This window comes from Fusarium vanettenii (assembly GCF_000151355.1).
Source record: "Fusarium vanettenii 77-13-4 chromosome 1 genomic scaffold NECHAsca_1_chr1_3_0, whole genome shotgun sequence".
Classification (NCBI taxonomy): Eukaryota; Fungi; Ascomycota; class Sordariomycetes; order Hypocreales; family Nectriaceae; genus Fusarium; species Fusarium vanettenii.
The window spans coordinates 1,737,593-1,754,494 of record NW_003315881.1 but is presented as its reverse complement, the minus strand read 5'-3'; the positions used below and the strand labels follow the sequence as shown (position 1 = coordinate 1,754,494).

Sequence of the window (16,902 nt, the reverse complement as noted above, 5' to 3'; positions counted from 1 at the left end):
AATCGCAACGTTTTTACCCACCACAGCCTTGTGCTTATGAGCTGTGGATCTCTTGCCAAGGGGCAATGTAACGGTCAAGTCTTTCACGTCCAAATCGACATCGCTTCCGAGCGGCGGCGGGAGAGTCAAGGGCTGAAGGCCGGGGTTTGCATAGAGGCTAGTGGTGTCCCATGTTCATCAAAGTTTCCCGACAATTGGATCATACCACCATTGGTGGCATTGGTAGGTCCGCCCTCACCTCTCCGAGCTTTTTGTTCTCGGTCGTTTCGGGCATTACTATAGGGGACTATTGGCGGCGAAGAACTCCTTGAAGGCAACTTTGCGCTTTGTGTAAGTGAGGGTTGCTCGACATGTTACACTGCCCTGTGCTGTTCTCTGATAAGGTCAAACTCCCTGTATCATGAGCTCTGGGGGTCACTTCAGCCTAGGAATTGAACTTGTTCCACCACACAACAAACTTGGCATTGACAACTGGGACAGGGTTGAGACTTGAAGGCTTCAGCGCTACTGGTAAGCTTCTGGAAGGGAGATGAATGGAAATGGACAAAGCGCCACACGTCCATAAAGGGCATGTGAGCCGTGACTATGTCAAAGTCTTTGTCACCGGCCCAGGCTCTTTCTATGCAGGGCGTTTCGGAAAGAGATCAAACCCCGACATCGATCAGTGACTCCGGAATTGTTGAGGCATCTTGCTGTGCTGATGACCGACACTTGTCGGCCTCACATGTTGTCTTTTCAAATTATTCTGACGATCGAAGTGCCGAATGGGTGTAAGAGAGGCAAGCTAAAAGGAAGAATGCGGGGAAGATGATGGATGGAGGGTGTTAATCAAAGTCTGCAGAAATGATGCTGGCTCTCATTGACAACCATCGGAGCCTCCCGGGCCCTTTTGTCCGCCGGACTCAAACAGCCCAAGAATAGCTGTGGACTCTGGCGAGGGTCTGATAAGCGGGCCGACAACGAGTTGGTGCAACATCCGTCTTTCGCTCGGATCTTCAGGAGGTTTGTCGACGAGCAGTATAGAGAACGGGAGTTTCATCCGGCCTTCTTACGCGTTCAAAAGACAGCGGGATGTGTCTCGTTCGGCCGAGTTGTTAGCACATGGCTAGCCGTTTGGCTTCTCCCGCATGTGTCTTGGGCACGTCGCAAGAAAGGACCCGAAGGGACAGAAAAAGAAAGATGACACACCACCAAATTCTCCAAGTTGCAGCGGAAGTGGCTGACAGTTGACCGGGGAGTGACATGACAGACCTTCTGGCCCAGGCCGGCCGGGGGATGCCAGGTACCTGCATCAAGAGTGTGGCACACCAACTTGCCGTTGTCGGTCAATCAACGCCTTTGTTTTTGTTGGGGATGGTCGACTTTGACCTGCTTAATTTCTCGCTTTCGATTTCAGGTGCAGATGCGACATATCAGCTTGGAGTCTCCTCCGTGTGAAGCTCCTCTATGTGAAGGATGCTGAGGAGAAGATGACCTGATGTGATGTGATCATCATATGTAAGCTTGCATCGGGTTTGGGCAAAAGGAACAATACGACCAGAACGGCAACTCGGCGGCCTTCGATCACCAACCGCTGGAGATCTGCAACCTGGGCCCTGGTCTGATATACTGCAGGGAAGACTTTTTGGCAGGCGGTGGCTCTCAGGCGTTGAAGGGAGCTCTGTTGAGAATTCCCGCCTCTCCGGGTGCGTTATGCGGCTTATATCGACGAGTCCATGCCTATAGTCAATAATAGGCGTGCTTCGTCTGTTTTGTATTTGCCAGTAAGCTATTATTGATACAGGTACGCGAGATTGCCATTATAGCGGAAAATGGCATCTCTCGCTGTGACTGGGCCCGACAAAGTCGACGGCTGCGGGGAGACTCGAGAGTCAAATTCCAAGAGGCAAATCAGAAGCCAAGTCGGGGTATCACGAGAGGACAGAAGACTTGGTTCCTGAGTGGCAAAGGCCAGATGCAGGCTCAATGACATGCCCATGTGAACAAGGGGCTTCTGCGAGTCACAACCAACAGACAGAAGCGGCGACAAGAGGATCAATGAACATGAGCATGGGCGAGACGGGAGTGACAAGGAGTGATAGGGTGTGATGGACTAGGGTGCGTTGTGTCTAGTGGAGAAAATCAGCGGAGAGGGGAGAAGGGCCGAGAGGCCAGTCATAGCGCGAGGACGGCTTGTGTCTTGTCTGAGTGCTTTTTGGCGACGGCTCAAGAGCACTGTGAGAGAGGCTACTGGCTGCAGTCTGTCGAATAGATCTTGGCCTCTCGCAATGGCTTGAGACCAACACAAGATGATCAGCCTTAACAGGCGTTGATATTGATGCTCCAGAATCAGCCACATAACCCAATTCTAGCGACTGGGTGATGAGAAGCGGATGAGCGGGAGCGTTAGGGAAGTCTAATGTGCTTGAAAGGCCGCGCACCAACAGGAACGCCTCGTTCGATGGTGGATGGTGACGGGAACGATATCGGCATTGCTGAAGATGGTGATGGGGTATTGTGATGGACAATCTAGTCAGCACAGGATCATCATCGTCCTATAAGGGAACATGTCCGGTTGGGGCACATGTACGCACACGCGTGCTTGAATTGACAAATGAAGCATTGGAATTGGAAAGATAGAGATCCTTGGATGCTTACCGTGGGCCATCAGAAACAAATTGTGGGCGCGGCGATGGCCTTGAACTGGAAGGAGGCCTGGTCCCGTGACACTTGGACATGCTCGTCATGCCCCGCATAGATGCGACAATGCGACTCACTCAACCCAGCTCCCTCTTCCACAGGTAGGCAGGCAGCCAGCAAGAAGCAAGTCGGTTCGGCCAGGGCGACGTATCGCACGACGTATCTGCCCTGGTTTCCAGAAATACTCACTATGGTGGCGGCGCCTCTCGTTGGTTCCCGCCCATTAAGCTTCGCAGATTCAACGGTTGCACGGAACTCCACCCCTCTGCAGAACCATCAACCTGGAGCCCAGCACGGCTGAGGGACCGACCGAATGCCCTGAGACGCGCAGACCGGCACCCAGATGGGTCCCTCGAGCGTTCACCGTTTCGATGGCGAGCAACGTGGCCCCGAGACCTGGGTTCGGTATCTACGTCGACTGCGGTGATGGCGATGACGTCTCTGGAATGACGACTTTATCGATAGAAAATCCACCTTCCTTCAATGACAAGGCGTCCAAGAGCATCGAACAAGGACCCTTGATAATGGCGCAGTGAGGCCTCGAGAAACGCCGCCCCGCAAAACAGCCACCACCAGAGCACGCCTAACCCATGATCAAACCGGCGGGACCGAGTATAGGTACGAGCGTTTCTTGACGAAATCTGTTCGAGTCCCAAACTGCGAACTATAGCCGAGTCCGCATTTACTCGTCATCCAAGATCCAACCAAGGCTCGCAGCAGACTCTTTTTCGCATAACGTATCTCAAAATCAGCCCAGCCCACCAGGGTCCGGCCAAGTAGCCCCCAACTACCAAGGTCAGCATGGAAGAAAACTGTACCACCCATGAGGGTGGAAAAGGCAGATCGAGGCCTATGGTTGGCCTGTATGGATAGCCTGGGCAGTCTCTTCATCTCCTTTGCATGCTCTTTTCTACCACTGGGGCCTGTTGTTTGGTTGAATAATTGCCAATGACATGCCGATTTGACGAGCCCTGAGGTTCTCAACGTGGCCGCCTACTTGGCTGTGGTACAAGCCAGACTCACGGACCCCGAGTACCATCGATCTGGGCCTGGAGAAACGACCGACCTGATACCAATACACACAGGGCTTGCTGGGATTGGGATTGAGTGTCCCATCGTGGGTTGAGTGAGTGAGGTCACCCATCGCTCACAATCTCATTACCGGGGTCTGGGGTTGGGCGGCCGTGTCGCCGGAGTCAGAGAATGCAAGGGGAGTGTCGTGGCGGCCGAGACACACATCGGCACCCCTAGAGTTCACCCCTGCAGTGAAAACACTGCTCCCCACCTAAAAACCTCCGGCTCCGCCAAAAACTCGCCTCTACCCCTGGGACCTGGCAGCAACAGATGCCCTTCTTGGGAAACGGGCTCCATTCGAGACCCTCTCGAGTCACTGGGGCCTCTCAGGGCTGCGTGTTGGTGGGTCGCTCCCAGTGGAGGTCAAGCAACCCCTGCTCCCTCTCTGTTCCCCTCCTCTCTCGCCGCCTTTCTGCCCTTCCGAATGGGCGCCCGCTCGTCATCACCGACCACCATCCCCCCCAATGACGGTTCAAGCCGTGGTCTCCAGTAGTCGCAGCGCCTGAGAAGCCCTCAACTCAGCCCTCCATCACGGTCCCATTGGTCCCTGTCACAACTGCCCTGGTCCCGGTGCCATGCCCGACAGAGGGCCCTCGCCCGTGGTCTATACGGCCCCGGAAGGGTGGGAGAGATGTAGATGCAAAGGAACTCTTCGAGTCTTCTCTCGGCCCAGCATGAGCGGCAGGGGTGGCAACAAGACGGAGGGGACCCGTTACCTCCACCCTCGCCTCGAGCTTGGTCCTCGATCCCCGTATTGTGAGTGGTGCTGATGCCGGTAGTGCTGCTGGTCAAATATCCAGATCTCTCTCCATCCCGCCAGCCTATATGACCCGCCTACCCTCCTCCCCACGCGCGACCTCGTCTTTGCTCGTTGTCTGTCTCTTGTTTCTGTGCTGACCGCACCATATTGGTGTTGCCGTCTTGTCTATTGTGTCTTGGATAATGCTTCTTGTGTAATACTCTGTCTACTATACCGTCTTGGGATTCCTCGATATCCTCCCTCATTCACTCTCTCTTGTATACAAGGTCATTCACCATCTCTTGTGTACAACCCTCATTCACCCTCACTCGTATACAACATCATCAAAACCATCTCGGTACTGCCGCCTGGTGTCACATCCTCAACATATCGACGAACCGTTCGCCGTATTATAGTCGTACTGAACTCATATCGGCGTCAACTGTTCTACTCAATATCGAATCGACCGATCAGTGCCATATCTTCTATCTCATTGAACTCGACCGACCTTCGACTTCTATCGACTGGACTGGGGAACCTTTTCTCGATAGGACCTGCGCCTGGTGGCCAGTGCCCTTGATTTATCTCGACAGTCTCTCTCCGGTTTCCGTTCACCATGACCAACACTTCAGTTGGGCTAAACCTATGCCCACCGCCGTTCTTCGACCAAACGCTATTTCCCGACGAGGGTGGATGTAAGAGTGTCTGAGCCAGGACTGTCCTCGGGTTATCTAACAAATACTTAGTTGTCGATGGACGGCTCTGTCAAACGGTGGGCACTATGCAATGCTGCCTGCCATGTCCCATGACCGACTGGGTGTACCCTGATCGGTTCGAGACCCTGACAGCGGTCGCAAACTGGGTCGCTGCCTTTAGTGTGCTGTGTTGCGTCTTCTTGCTCCTGTCATGGGCATTCTTGCCCGTGGACAAGACCAACCGCCATTATCTGAGCATATGTTTGACCTTTGCCGTGTTGCTAATGAATGTGAGTCGACGTCCTAGATCCTCGCACGCTGTTACTGATAGAATAAACCAGCTGGGCTTTGTTATTCCGCTGGCAGCGCGACCGGATCAATGCTACAATGAGATCACCCCTCACAGCATGAAGACGAGCCAGGTCTGTGGCGCTTCGGGCGCATTCCTCCTCCTTGGAGGCTGGGCTGGCGTCATGTGGGTGTTTCTCAGATCCGTATCCCTTCACCTTCAGATCTGCTGGCAGGTCCTTGTCGGCCGAAACTTTATGATCTTTGCCCAGGCGGCGGGATGGGGAGTTCCTATTCTGGGCATCATCCTGGCCCTCGTCTTCAGCGGTGTCTCGTTCCGCTTCGGAGCGACATGCCATATCAACCATGCCAACAGCTTGGCCGACTTCTGGATCCCTCTGTTGCTCTTCGCCGGGTTGACTGTCATCATCACCTTTGCCACTTTTGGCTACTGCATCAAGGTTTACCTGACTGCCCTGGGCGACAACGGCGCGTCCTCGGAGGGTTCCAGCCTGCCTACTTACACCCAAAGCATCAAGACCATGAGCCCACGACAAGCATACCGCAGGGTTCGTCGCGTCATCGCTCTCCAATGGCGAGGCATTGCAATTGTCCTCATCATCATTGCCGATGTCATCTTCTTTTCCGTCATCTTTGTATTCCAGGACAATGTCGTGCAGTCTGTGACCGACGATCCCACATTGGCTGAGGACTGGGTGAAGTGCCTGGTCTTGGAGAACGGCAAAAAGGCCAATTGTCTTGACGAAGCAACAGCACTTGTTCTTAACGAAGCAACCATCACGGCTGTGTTGCTTCTTCTCGCAGTATGTTGATGTGTCAAGGATTGATCTGAACCTCAGCTAACCCATGATAGCTCAACGGCCTTTGGCTACTCTTCTTCCTCGGACGATGGTCCATGGCCCAAGGATGGCTCGAACTATTCTCGAAGCCGTTCAAGAACAAGAACAAGAAGGAATTTGTATCGGTGGATGCCCACATCGATGCCAAGAATAGCACACGTTCGTACGAGATGCTCTCACGAGATTCGAGCGCCGCGGTAACACCCATTACTCCAGTGAAGTCCCCTGAGAGTGGACGAAGAACCCCCGACTACTTTGGGCGAACTGCTCGTTACCATGCGCCAGCACGTTCGTTCTCGAGCCCCAGACCCCCGCCAGCGGCGTCATGGGATGCCGGAGAGACATTTGCTCTGCCGACGTATAAAGATAAAGACATGCACCCACTGAGCATGAACCAAACATGAAAGTCCCGGACTTGAACGAAGAGAGCATTGAGAGACGATAATCACATATTTACGCATAATTATACCCAGAATCAACCAACGACCTTCACACCGCTGCGACAGCTACCGCGCAAAGCCTCGAAGCTTTTGCCGACACGCCAGTCCTCGGTAAGAGAAGGATCAACAATACCAACGACTGGATTTACTTTTTATTATTATTAATGGAGGACTTTTCTTGACACGAAAGCGAGGCGTTGACATTTGAGATGGGCGCGACTTTGAATAAGGAGGGGGGCAAAGCGCGAAGATACATGTCGACTCCAACAAACACCAAACCTGAGGGTTTGCTGATGTAGAATAACGACCAAGACGACGAGTCTGAGACTCTACGAATGCAGTTTCATTATCGTCAGATTGACCCTTGGTGGAGGGTATTGGCGCGAAACGTTACTGGATGTAACAACAGGCAGAGCCTCTGTCTGTCTCTTGACTCCAAAGAGACGAGTCTAGAGAGCGCCGGCGGGAATTGGGACATGGATTTGTAACCATACCGGTAGCTGCGGACAAAAGAACCTTACCAAGTGAGGATCATCAACCTTGAGATATCAGGTTATCTCATTCCAATACAATCATACCTTCAACTATTCCAATCTGTGCACTCTACAAGCCAGTCTTACGTGTCGTCTGTTTCCAGGAAAGAGCCCTACCAAAAGCACTTAGTCGTACTGAGACTTACTTTTTGTGGTTGTGTTCAATTACACAGAGAAGGCCAACTCTACAGCATACTGGGCGTTCACAGGACAACTTGAAGCCCAGAGAAGTATGCAACATATTCTTCCTTTATTTTCGTCTTCATCAGCCTTCTGCCTCTGTGGGTTTTGGCGAAAGGTCTTCCGTCCAGACACCTGACAGGTACCCTGGGAAAGAGTGACAGTGTCAAACTAACACCGGACTACACTCTGCGAAAGGCGTAGGTAGAGTGCATCTCCATCCACGATGCGTACGAGAGAATGGTTACTGAGATACACAACAGCGGACTTGCACTCCGCCTGGGCCTAGAAGTTTGCTGCGGCTGGCTCAACTGGAGACGCAGGTCTGGGGCCAACGATCGATATCGATGACCTCCTAACAGAAGCCCGCGAGCCGAAGCTTCTTGTTGACCAAATTGAGTAGCAAGCGAGGGATCTTCTAAGCTTGTTCGATGAAATCAGAGCCCACGACATGTCCTAATGTGAAATTTGATCTTTTTCGGGAATGCGTTTCTTTCTTTCTCTGTTTCTTTTTTCGGATCTCGTTCTGAGCTGGGATAGTTCGAGGACGTACCTATGAATGGGTAGATCAAGCTTGGGTGGTGTAATGGACATGCACATATCAGACTGGTTGGGCTCTCTGCAATTTGAGCTTCGATTCCACTGCGTCTTTGGTGTACACTTGGCTATCCAACACCATTGTCATTCTGACAACCGTTTGGAGACGATCAGGTTACTCAATACCTGGCCTAGGCTGGTAGGGAATGACCCTTTGACGAAAAGAAATACTCATGGACCTCGGATTTTCTGGTTTCCTCACCAAACTTGATCTTTTTGACAAGTCTCCCTAGGCTGTCGTCTGTTCATCAGTATTGCTTCGTCTGACTTGAGGCATTGTGGTTGTTGTCTACGCTGGCGTAATCGGCGGCACGGGCTTTTGCCAAGTGCGAAGCGCCGAAATATGAGGCACACCAGTTTAATGCCATTGCTTGAGTGATGAAACATGGCGAACAATGGCAATTTGTATCAATTAATCATTAACCAGGTAAACAAAGAATAAACTAAAGTCAAAAGACCGAAACCTTGTTATTGATTGTTGCTGGGGAGTCAATTTAGGTTCAAAATGTTGTTGCGATGAAGCGTCCAATGTCCAATTCTTGTGTCGCGTGCTTCCTCGTTCAGTGGCCAGTCGACATTCAGTTGGTCAGATCGCCCTGCATCCTGTTCCGGGCCATCCGAAAAAGGCCACCACAATCCAGGGACCAGACAGCTTATCTGAGCTCAGCAGCTTGCGTGAGAGGTATAATAGCTAGAGGTGACCCTCGTGTGAGATCGCTGCCTCAAGATCCTCCTTCACTGCCCTGGTCACATTGAGTACTGATGCTGAGATAGCGTCATTCCACCACGCCCTTGGTGCGCTATGTACGCGACGAAAGCCGATTTCCTAACGATCTTCTGGAGACAAAATCGGATCACCAAACAGGGGAATATCAATTCGACTTGAAGATACGGAACAACGTGCGATTGAGACAGGATCAGCTGGAAACCCCAAGAGCACACGACAAAACCCCATTGTGGGTGGTTAGCCTTTCATCCTGACAATGAGTGGGGCATCCCGACTCTCGGCCTTCATTCGCGGCAAGCGGCCCCGCATCCCGGAGACAAACACCGGTCAACGGGACCGTTTGCTTGACGACTGGATCAACGAAGAGGATGGCAATGAAGACAAAAATGGAGATGAGCAGCAATACGAGAATCCTTCGAATTTCGAGTCCACCAGGTTTTACTCATACACACGCTTCCCTGCCGACAAAAAGCCAACGAGAAGGTGTGGGCGAAGAGGCAGATGCTTCCGAAGTCGGTGTTGTGGCATCTTTCTCTTGGTGACGATCTTGGTTCTCGGTGTTGCCTGGACCTACAGGTGGCATATAGAGACGGCTCGTCGCCAGAAATGGACACCAGATGCAGAAACAGAACGCTTCAGCCATAAGCCATTGCAGCTACCCGCCAAGAACATTCAGATCTCCAACTATACGCTTCCACTGCGGACCAAGGGTCGCAATATCGTCGACGCCCGCGGTGAACGCTTCAAGCTGACTTCGGTGAACTGGTACGGAGCAAGCGATGAGCTTTTTGTGGCAGGAGGGCTGGATATTCAACACCGCGATGACATTGCTCAGACTATCAAGAGTCTCGGCTTTAACAGCGTCAGACTGCCTTATGCTGACGAGCTGGTCATCAAGAACCCAACCGTGGATGCGAGGTACCTTCGTGCAAACTCGGACCTGGTAGGGCTGAAGGCCATGGATGTTTTCCACGCCGTCGTGGAGTCTCTGACCAAGGCGGGCATTGCCGTGATTGTTAATAACCACATTACGAGCGCTACATGGTGCTGCGGTGCAGACCCATGCGATGCTGCCTGGGCCAACGATTATTTGGGACTGTTGTGCCCCGTGAAGCAGACTGAGGAGGAGTGGATTCAGCACTGGGAAACCATCATGTTGCCCTATGTGAACAACCCGCTCGTTATTGGCGTTGACCTCCGGAATGAGATTCGTGGTCTCTGGGGAACGATGCCATGGCCCAAGTGGGCAACAGCCGCAGAGCATTGTGGTAACAGGCTCCTTCGAATGAACAAGAATTGGCTTGTCATCGTTGAAGGCACTGAATCATCCAACGACCTATCACATGTTGGAAAGCGTCCCATCAAGCTTGACGTGGACCATCGAGTAGTGTATTCAGCACACGTCTACGCGTGGTCGGGCTGGGGCAGCTGGGAAGGACGATTCCTTCTCCGCGAGTACGAGTCGTTTGCAAAGACCATGCGGCATAATTGGGGGTATATCTTGGATGAGGAGATGGCGCCCGTCTGGGTCGGCGAGTTTGGCGCGCCATCCAAGCCATCAGTCGGCGACGCAAACTACTGGCAGCATCTCATGCGTTTCCTCCGAGAGCAGAACGCCGACTTCGGATACTGGGCCCTCAACGCACGAAAGCCAAAGGGCAATACGACCGAGACGTACGGGCTATTGCATGATGACTGGGTGACGCCGGTGTTGGACTACCGAATGAAGGACATGCTAGATCTGATGGCGGCATGAAGACGAATGTGGAAACTCGGCGTTTATATGTGAAACTAGGCTGCTATTTTCGGGGAAATGATGAACATGCAAACGGGTCTCGAGATTTATTGGAGTATAACTGGAACGGAGTTTGTGTCAAGGATAGTGTATTTCCGAAAAAGGGGTACAAACAGAGACATTGTTGACAACGTTGAACTCCAAGTTGCGAGTTTGGATCAAGTTATGATACTATAGATGACGGGTTCTACCGTGTGAATATGTATGTCCTCTCAACACCGAATGCACCTGCCGAGGTGTGAGCAAGCTCCTTATCGATAACAGGCGCAAGCAGGTCGGAGGCACTGCGCCCCGCCACCTCACCTCGCCTCTCACTCTCTACCACCGCAGAAGCACAATTAGTTGTCCTGCAGCATCACACAACTTAACCCTACAACTCTAATATCCTCGTCCGACTGATCTCCCCGCCGCGGCTCGTACCGCACCTTGCCGTATCGCCATTATCCGAATGTTCATGTGCAACACCGCAACGAGGCTCCCCTCCGCGCATCCTTGAATGCTTGCTGATGGAAAGCCAACCGTCACCCTCTGCCCCTGCAAAGTTCCCGATTTCTGTGGGAAAATGCTACGCGCAAACCGCCAACGAGCGGGTGAGTCTTTTGAGCATGGGACATGCCTCTCATTGCCATCTAGGTCTCTGCTGCTGACACAAGCTGCTTTGCGCCGGATAGTTTGGCGATGGGGCCAGAGCAGCCATCCGCCAGCGCGAACGTTTGTCCCTAGGCTTGCACCCCACCGACGCCGAAATACCCTTTACGTGGCCTTCCGAAGATGACGAGAATCAGGCTGGCCCTGAATCTTCCATCTATAGACTTGTACCGAGCATGCAGAGTTACAGGAACAACCTTACGGCTCTCTCTCAAGTGTTCAATGTGCGACCTCCGGCCTTCCGGTGAATGTGTGCATGACTGATCACTTACCCTAGCTCTACTTTGTCGCCTACCAAGGTCACATATTCGTCTACAAACCCCGCGGAGTACCGCACCAATCGCTTCCTTGCCACCCCGATCTTCAGCTCAAGCCCGAGCCGAGTCCCTACTCCCGTTCGGTCGGAGGATATCTCGACCCGAGAAGACCACATCTGATCAACCATATCATCACTGGGCTAGTTGGGCACGAAGAGATTGTGCTTGCGTGCTACGATGACGGCGATGTGGTTGCGTACTACACGAAGGATATTGGCACATACGTCTTGGGAGGCCGTGGAACCACTGGCTCGTCACACAAAGCTACACCAAGGCCCTTCTTCCGTGAGAATGTCGGCATGTCTGCATGGGGTTTGGCTATACATCAAAAGTCCCGCCTCCTTGCTGTCAGCTCGAACCGTCACGAGGTAATTGTGTTTGCCTTGGCGTTGACATCAGACCCTTTCAAGCGGAAAGAAGCCCCCTCCTCAGACTCTCAAGAACCTAAAAAGAAGACGAGTCATCGACGAACCCGCAATTGGAGGATTGTCATTATGATGGGTAGCGACGCGGATAATATGCCCAATATTTGTTTTGTGGATGACTTTGAAGGCCAGGCTCAGAAGGTATGTGCAATTGATATCAAGGGAACCGTTTGGCTGGCGGACATTTGGCAAGCCCATCAAGGCCCGATAGCCATCCAAGCCCTCAGTCAGCTCAAGAGCGAAGAATTCTATCCTTCCCCCACTAGAGGCTGGGGAGTACTCGCCCTGGACGACAATTGCTTCATGAAAGTACGGACTAGCGAGGAGCTGTTTGGCCTTCACGCGAGCCAAGTGGAAGTTATCCGCGCATCCAATGGGTGCAGCCACCCGTTGGTTAATGTGAAGAATGCCATCAACAAGATCCCAAACAATCCTCATCGAAGGGCAGCGCAGCCTGTCATGGCTCAAGCTCACCCTCAAATTATGCAACTGCCGTTCGGCTTTCAAGGACCTGGCCCCCTCTTGGACAGCGAAGAAAGTGGTGGCGAAAGCGCAGATGAAGACGATTTCGAAGATACAGAGCTCGGAAGCGAGGAGGAGGAGGAGGATGGAGACGACGTAGAGGACGACAACCATCAGGATATTCTTGGCGCCGAAACCTTCGCCATGATTCCTACAGGTGGGACGTTCCCGGCAGGCACTGTAGAGCACGCTCTGATTGCCCCCTTCACGTCCCACGATTCGTTTGATACGCTGAACGCATTCCTGGACGACTTTGATGGCAAGCTCTGTGAGGATGGGACCAGCTCGGACGAGGAGATTCTTCCCAGAAAGGCCGACATGACTTATTTCCCCCACAGCGGCGAGATACTCGAGACACCTCGACAGCCATCCCGGATGATAGGGTTCCTGAAGCGACCACCTTGCAGCAACAATAATCGTCAAGAACCAGAAGCTCGGCTGGCTGGGCTCAAACGCAAGTTCTTTCTGTTACGAACGTACGAAAAGGATATTGAGATGCGGCCATTCTCTCGAACGCCGGACTGGGACCGCCGAGTGGAGTTTGGTGTTGTCTGCCCAGACGCATTGAGGTTTGGCAGGTTCAAGGAGGTTGGGCTCGTTGCACACTTCCATGCAACTGGTAGACTCAACATGATTGCGCTGGCGCCAGAGCTCGCTTTGGTGGTGATTGGATCACCGATTGGACGGGTGGTGCTCCTGACGCTGACACGCAAGGCTGTGCCGTCAGAGCGCGAGGAAGGAATCTGGGAACACGGGTTCCGAGTAGAGTGGGTGCTGCCGACGCAGTCAGATGAAGAGGAGCACAGGAGGGTGCTTCGGCCGATGCACGGCATGGCCCTGAGCCCCATCCAGACGGACGACGGAGCTGGAACCGGGCTCCCACGGCGGTACCGGTTGATGCTTCACTATCGAAACCACGACATTTTGTCGTACGAGTTGACGCGGAATGAGCAAACGGGAAAGCTTTGCATATTTTGACAAGGCGTTGTTTCAATCTATGCGACGAAGGATACCCGGCGCAAGGTTTGGGTGCACTTTTTGGAGTCTTGGGATGGTTTCTTTGGAGTTGGACTGGATAGTTTTCTTGTGTATTGTGGTTGGGGGTTATTTCGGGGGTGCATTGATGGCTGTGTTGACATTTATCATGCTCTGATATGCATATTGGAGGATTGAATAGAGATATTGATGCCAGTTACAAGCTCGTCGCAGAAGATCTAGGGACACGAATATGAAATGAAATACAAAGGATTGGAAGTTTGATGCATGGGTGGTAGTGGATACTTGGACAAACGAGGTTGACATTGATGAAAGATTGGTCTGGAGAAGAGAAGCTGGAGCAAGATAATGCGACCAATCTATCTAGATACCCCACGGTTCTATGGGCGGGGTAATGTAAAGATGGTGAATCACGAAAACCCATGAAAAAGATTAAAAGGTGAGTTACAATGTAGATATCCGTGAGGCAAAGCGAGGCAAAACACATGGAGCCCCAGCTCAGAGCAGCGGAGCCGACTGACGATGGAGACAGGCCCCGGACCGGGATCGGGAGTGGTGACAAGTATGAATTTGGTCACTCTTTTGAATGCGGGGACCCGTATCTCGGGGTTCCGGGTCGGCGGGACGAGGGAGCTGCCCCCGCAAAGCAAAGCCCATTCCACGCCGGGGAAGAGCAGAGGCAGAAGGAGAAAGAGAAGAGAGAATGAACAAGGGCGAGCTTCTAGAAAGTGGCGTGACGATATCAAAGATAGCGGAAAATAGGGGGTGGTTATACGATCATGACCAGAAGCGATTTGTGTGTCTTTGATGATCAGGTGGAACTTGATTGGTCGATGAGACTGCAGGGCAAGATAAGGATGGGAAAAAAAGCTTGACTACTTGGCATGGACCGGCGCCACGGGAAGGGAGGCTCAAGTGTGTAGTGAAGGTGTGTGTGGGTGGACTCTGATAGGGGGACTCGAGAGGAGGAGGAGACAAAACCTGGGGATGTGGTTTTCCTGGTTGGTTACTGGATCTCGAGGTTTTATTCCGCTATCCTGTGGCTTGTTGAAGCTGAAGCTGAGAAATGTGTGTGTGTGTGCGTGTGCCTATTCGTGTGTGTCGTTTGAGTGACTGGGCGTAGATAAGACATGAAGCCATCTCATCTTGTCGAGACAGAAATCGACTGTTGCCCAGTGCTCGCTCGCTGGCTCACCTTGACCTAGTGCAAATTACATGCCGTGGTGTGCTGTGCTCATATCCGATATACCTAGTCTTTTACTCTGGCGGCCTCACCGAGGATGCTTCGTCCATGCCCAAGTCTAGCAGGGGGGAGTTGGTCCTTACCTAGTGGATGCGGTTCTTGAAGAAGCAGCGAAAAGTTGAGTGCCGCTGTTCTTTGCCAGAGGAACGGTAAACGGATGGAGGATCCGTCTCAGCCGCCCCGGGATGCCCCGGATAGATTGGGAATCAATCGTGGGCCCTGGGACAACGAAGCTTGGCCTTTTTTACTCTCGAGGTGTAGCGCGCCGGGGGGTGGTAGAGGTGTTATGTAGGCCAAGAGATGGCGGGTTGTTTTGGGGGCTCCACTAGCTGAATGCGGGCTTGACGATGAAGAAGATGCAGCATATCATTCATGACGTGTGCCGGATTTTGATACTAGATAATCAGCGGTAGCAACGCTGAAATACAAATACAAAGCCAAGACAAGACATGAAAAATTGGATCAAAGGAAAAAGAATGAGAGATGTCGTTGAACCAAAGATGAGGCGAGATGGAAGCTGATTGGTTCATGCTGGCTCATGTGTCTGGGGTTTTAGTCACTGGTCCGACTCCAATTATTTTCATTAAACAAACTTTTGACTCACCGAATGGGATCAGGTACCGCACAGCCTCTTCCCCCCACAAAAAATGTACCTACACTTGAAGACGGCTTCTTGTTTGCTGTCAGTGGTCTTGATAAGAAAAGATGGCTTTTTACACGTGAGGTTTTGACTTGTTGGAGAAGGTGTCTGAGCCAATTGGATTTTCTTCTACTTCTTCTGTTTCTTTTCTTTTGGGGACTCGTCTCTTCTTATCAGTGATTGACGTGATCAAGTAACGGAATATCTTTATTTAAACTTTTGTACCGACGGGTTCTTGCGTCTATCGGATCTTGCACGTGCAGAGATGAATCGAGTGATGGTCAGTCCATCGAAAGAGTAAAAAAAAAAGCTGTTCGAGATGGCTTCAAAATAATCTCGTATCTTGTCCGAATCTCGTTACTAAGTCTTTGCCCATGTGTTACAACGACGCATTACAAGAGTTGAAAAAGGTGTACTCACTCACCTCGGGGAGACCCGGATGGGGGAGCCGGAGCTGATGATTCAGGGCTGGACAAGACCGGGGGGACATTTTTCGTGGGTTGTGTCAAACAGGTAATGTAATCGATGGCACTTACACATCGTTTTACCTACCTTTCGTCATCATCCGGCGATCCGCTAAGCTACAGCTGACTGAACACTCTAACAACTCCGATTTTCGGTTTCAAGGAACCCCATCTCGAGATCTCTTTTTTTCTTGTGTTTAGTGATTGAAGAAAAAGTCATCACGCGACAATTCTCCAAAGCCAAGATTTCTGTTATCTGAGACTTGACTTTCAGCTGGCACTTTTACAGAGATACACAACACACACAAGCCCCAAATCTCGGTTGGATATCAGTCTCTCTCTCAGCTCAACAGCAACAACAACAACACACACACATCTTGTTATCCCCCATACTCCAAATTGAGTGTCTTGCACATAACCGAACCCCACGCTTTCCAGGGAACCAATATCACACGTCAACGGCGGCCCCGGAGCAACGACCCAAGCAAGCAGACCAGCAATTGAAGCAAGAGCTCTTCGTCTTGTGTGCCCCCAGGTTTCTTCTTTAGACAGTAGAGCGTCATGCACGCCCTTTCCCCGAACAACGCCCCCTCCCTCTCCCGTTTTTGCGACAGCGGTTTCAAATCTTCATTTTTTGGGGGCAGGTTTTCTTATCATAGATCTCTGTGACTGTGTACGTGATCCCACTTCGTAGCTTTCCCCCGAGTAAGCTTCCCCATGGGCAGTGCCGCTTTTCTCCTCTTGCTCACGTCAACGAGGCGAAGCTCCACGGACTCGCCATGTCCCAAAGACACTCTTTCGTAAAGGGCGTGGGACCGTCTTCGGGTCAATGGGGGCAAATCTAAAATGCGGACTCTGTCCGGAGGACCGGGGGTTGAGAAGGGGATCTCGCCAGGAACCAGGCCAAGAACGGTGCTCGATCGGGGTCGGGGGAGGTGTGCATGTAACAGAAACCATGCCTACAAACGTATAAGCGCCAGGCTCTATCGTAGGGAGGGGGTCCACGCTTGGGTTCCTGGGGACAGAAGCACGACGCCGCT

General features: G+C 52.1%; 3 protein-coding genes across 3 annotated transcripts; all 3 read left to right on the top strand.

Moving 5' to 3' along the window:
* Nucleotides 1–5,108: 5,108 nt before the first annotated feature.
* On the top strand, nt 5,109–6,739 carry NECHADRAFT_74875 (uncharacterized protein; the record flags this gene model as incomplete). The annotated part of the gene is made up of 4 exons (XM_003054251.1): nt 5,109–5,187; nt 5,239–5,477; nt 5,529–6,299; nt 6,350–6,739. 4 exons carry the CDS (start codon nt 5,109–5,111, stop codon nt 6,737–6,739), a joined length of 1,479 nt encoding a protein of 492 aa, XP_003054297.1.
* Nucleotides 6,740–9,068: 2,329 nt separating this feature from the next.
* On the top strand, nt 9,069–10,568 carry NECHADRAFT_90120 (uncharacterized protein; the record flags this gene model as incomplete). The annotated part of the gene is made up of 2 exons (XM_003054250.1): nt 9,069–9,295; nt 9,326–10,568. 2 exons carry the CDS (start codon nt 9,069–9,071, stop codon nt 10,566–10,568), a joined length of 1,470 nt encoding a protein of 489 aa, XP_003054296.1.
* A 545-nt stretch (nt 10,569–11,113) lies between these two features.
* Nucleotides 11,114–13,497, top strand: NECHADRAFT_74873 (uncharacterized protein; the record flags this gene model as incomplete). Its single annotated transcript, XM_003054249.1, has 4 exons — nt 11,114–11,197; nt 11,279–11,479; nt 11,533–12,138; nt 12,418–13,497. 4 exons carry the CDS (start codon nt 11,114–11,116, stop codon nt 13,495–13,497), a joined length of 1,971 nt encoding a protein of 656 aa, XP_003054295.1.
* Between the last annotated feature and the right edge of the window lie 3,405 nt (nt 13,498–16,902).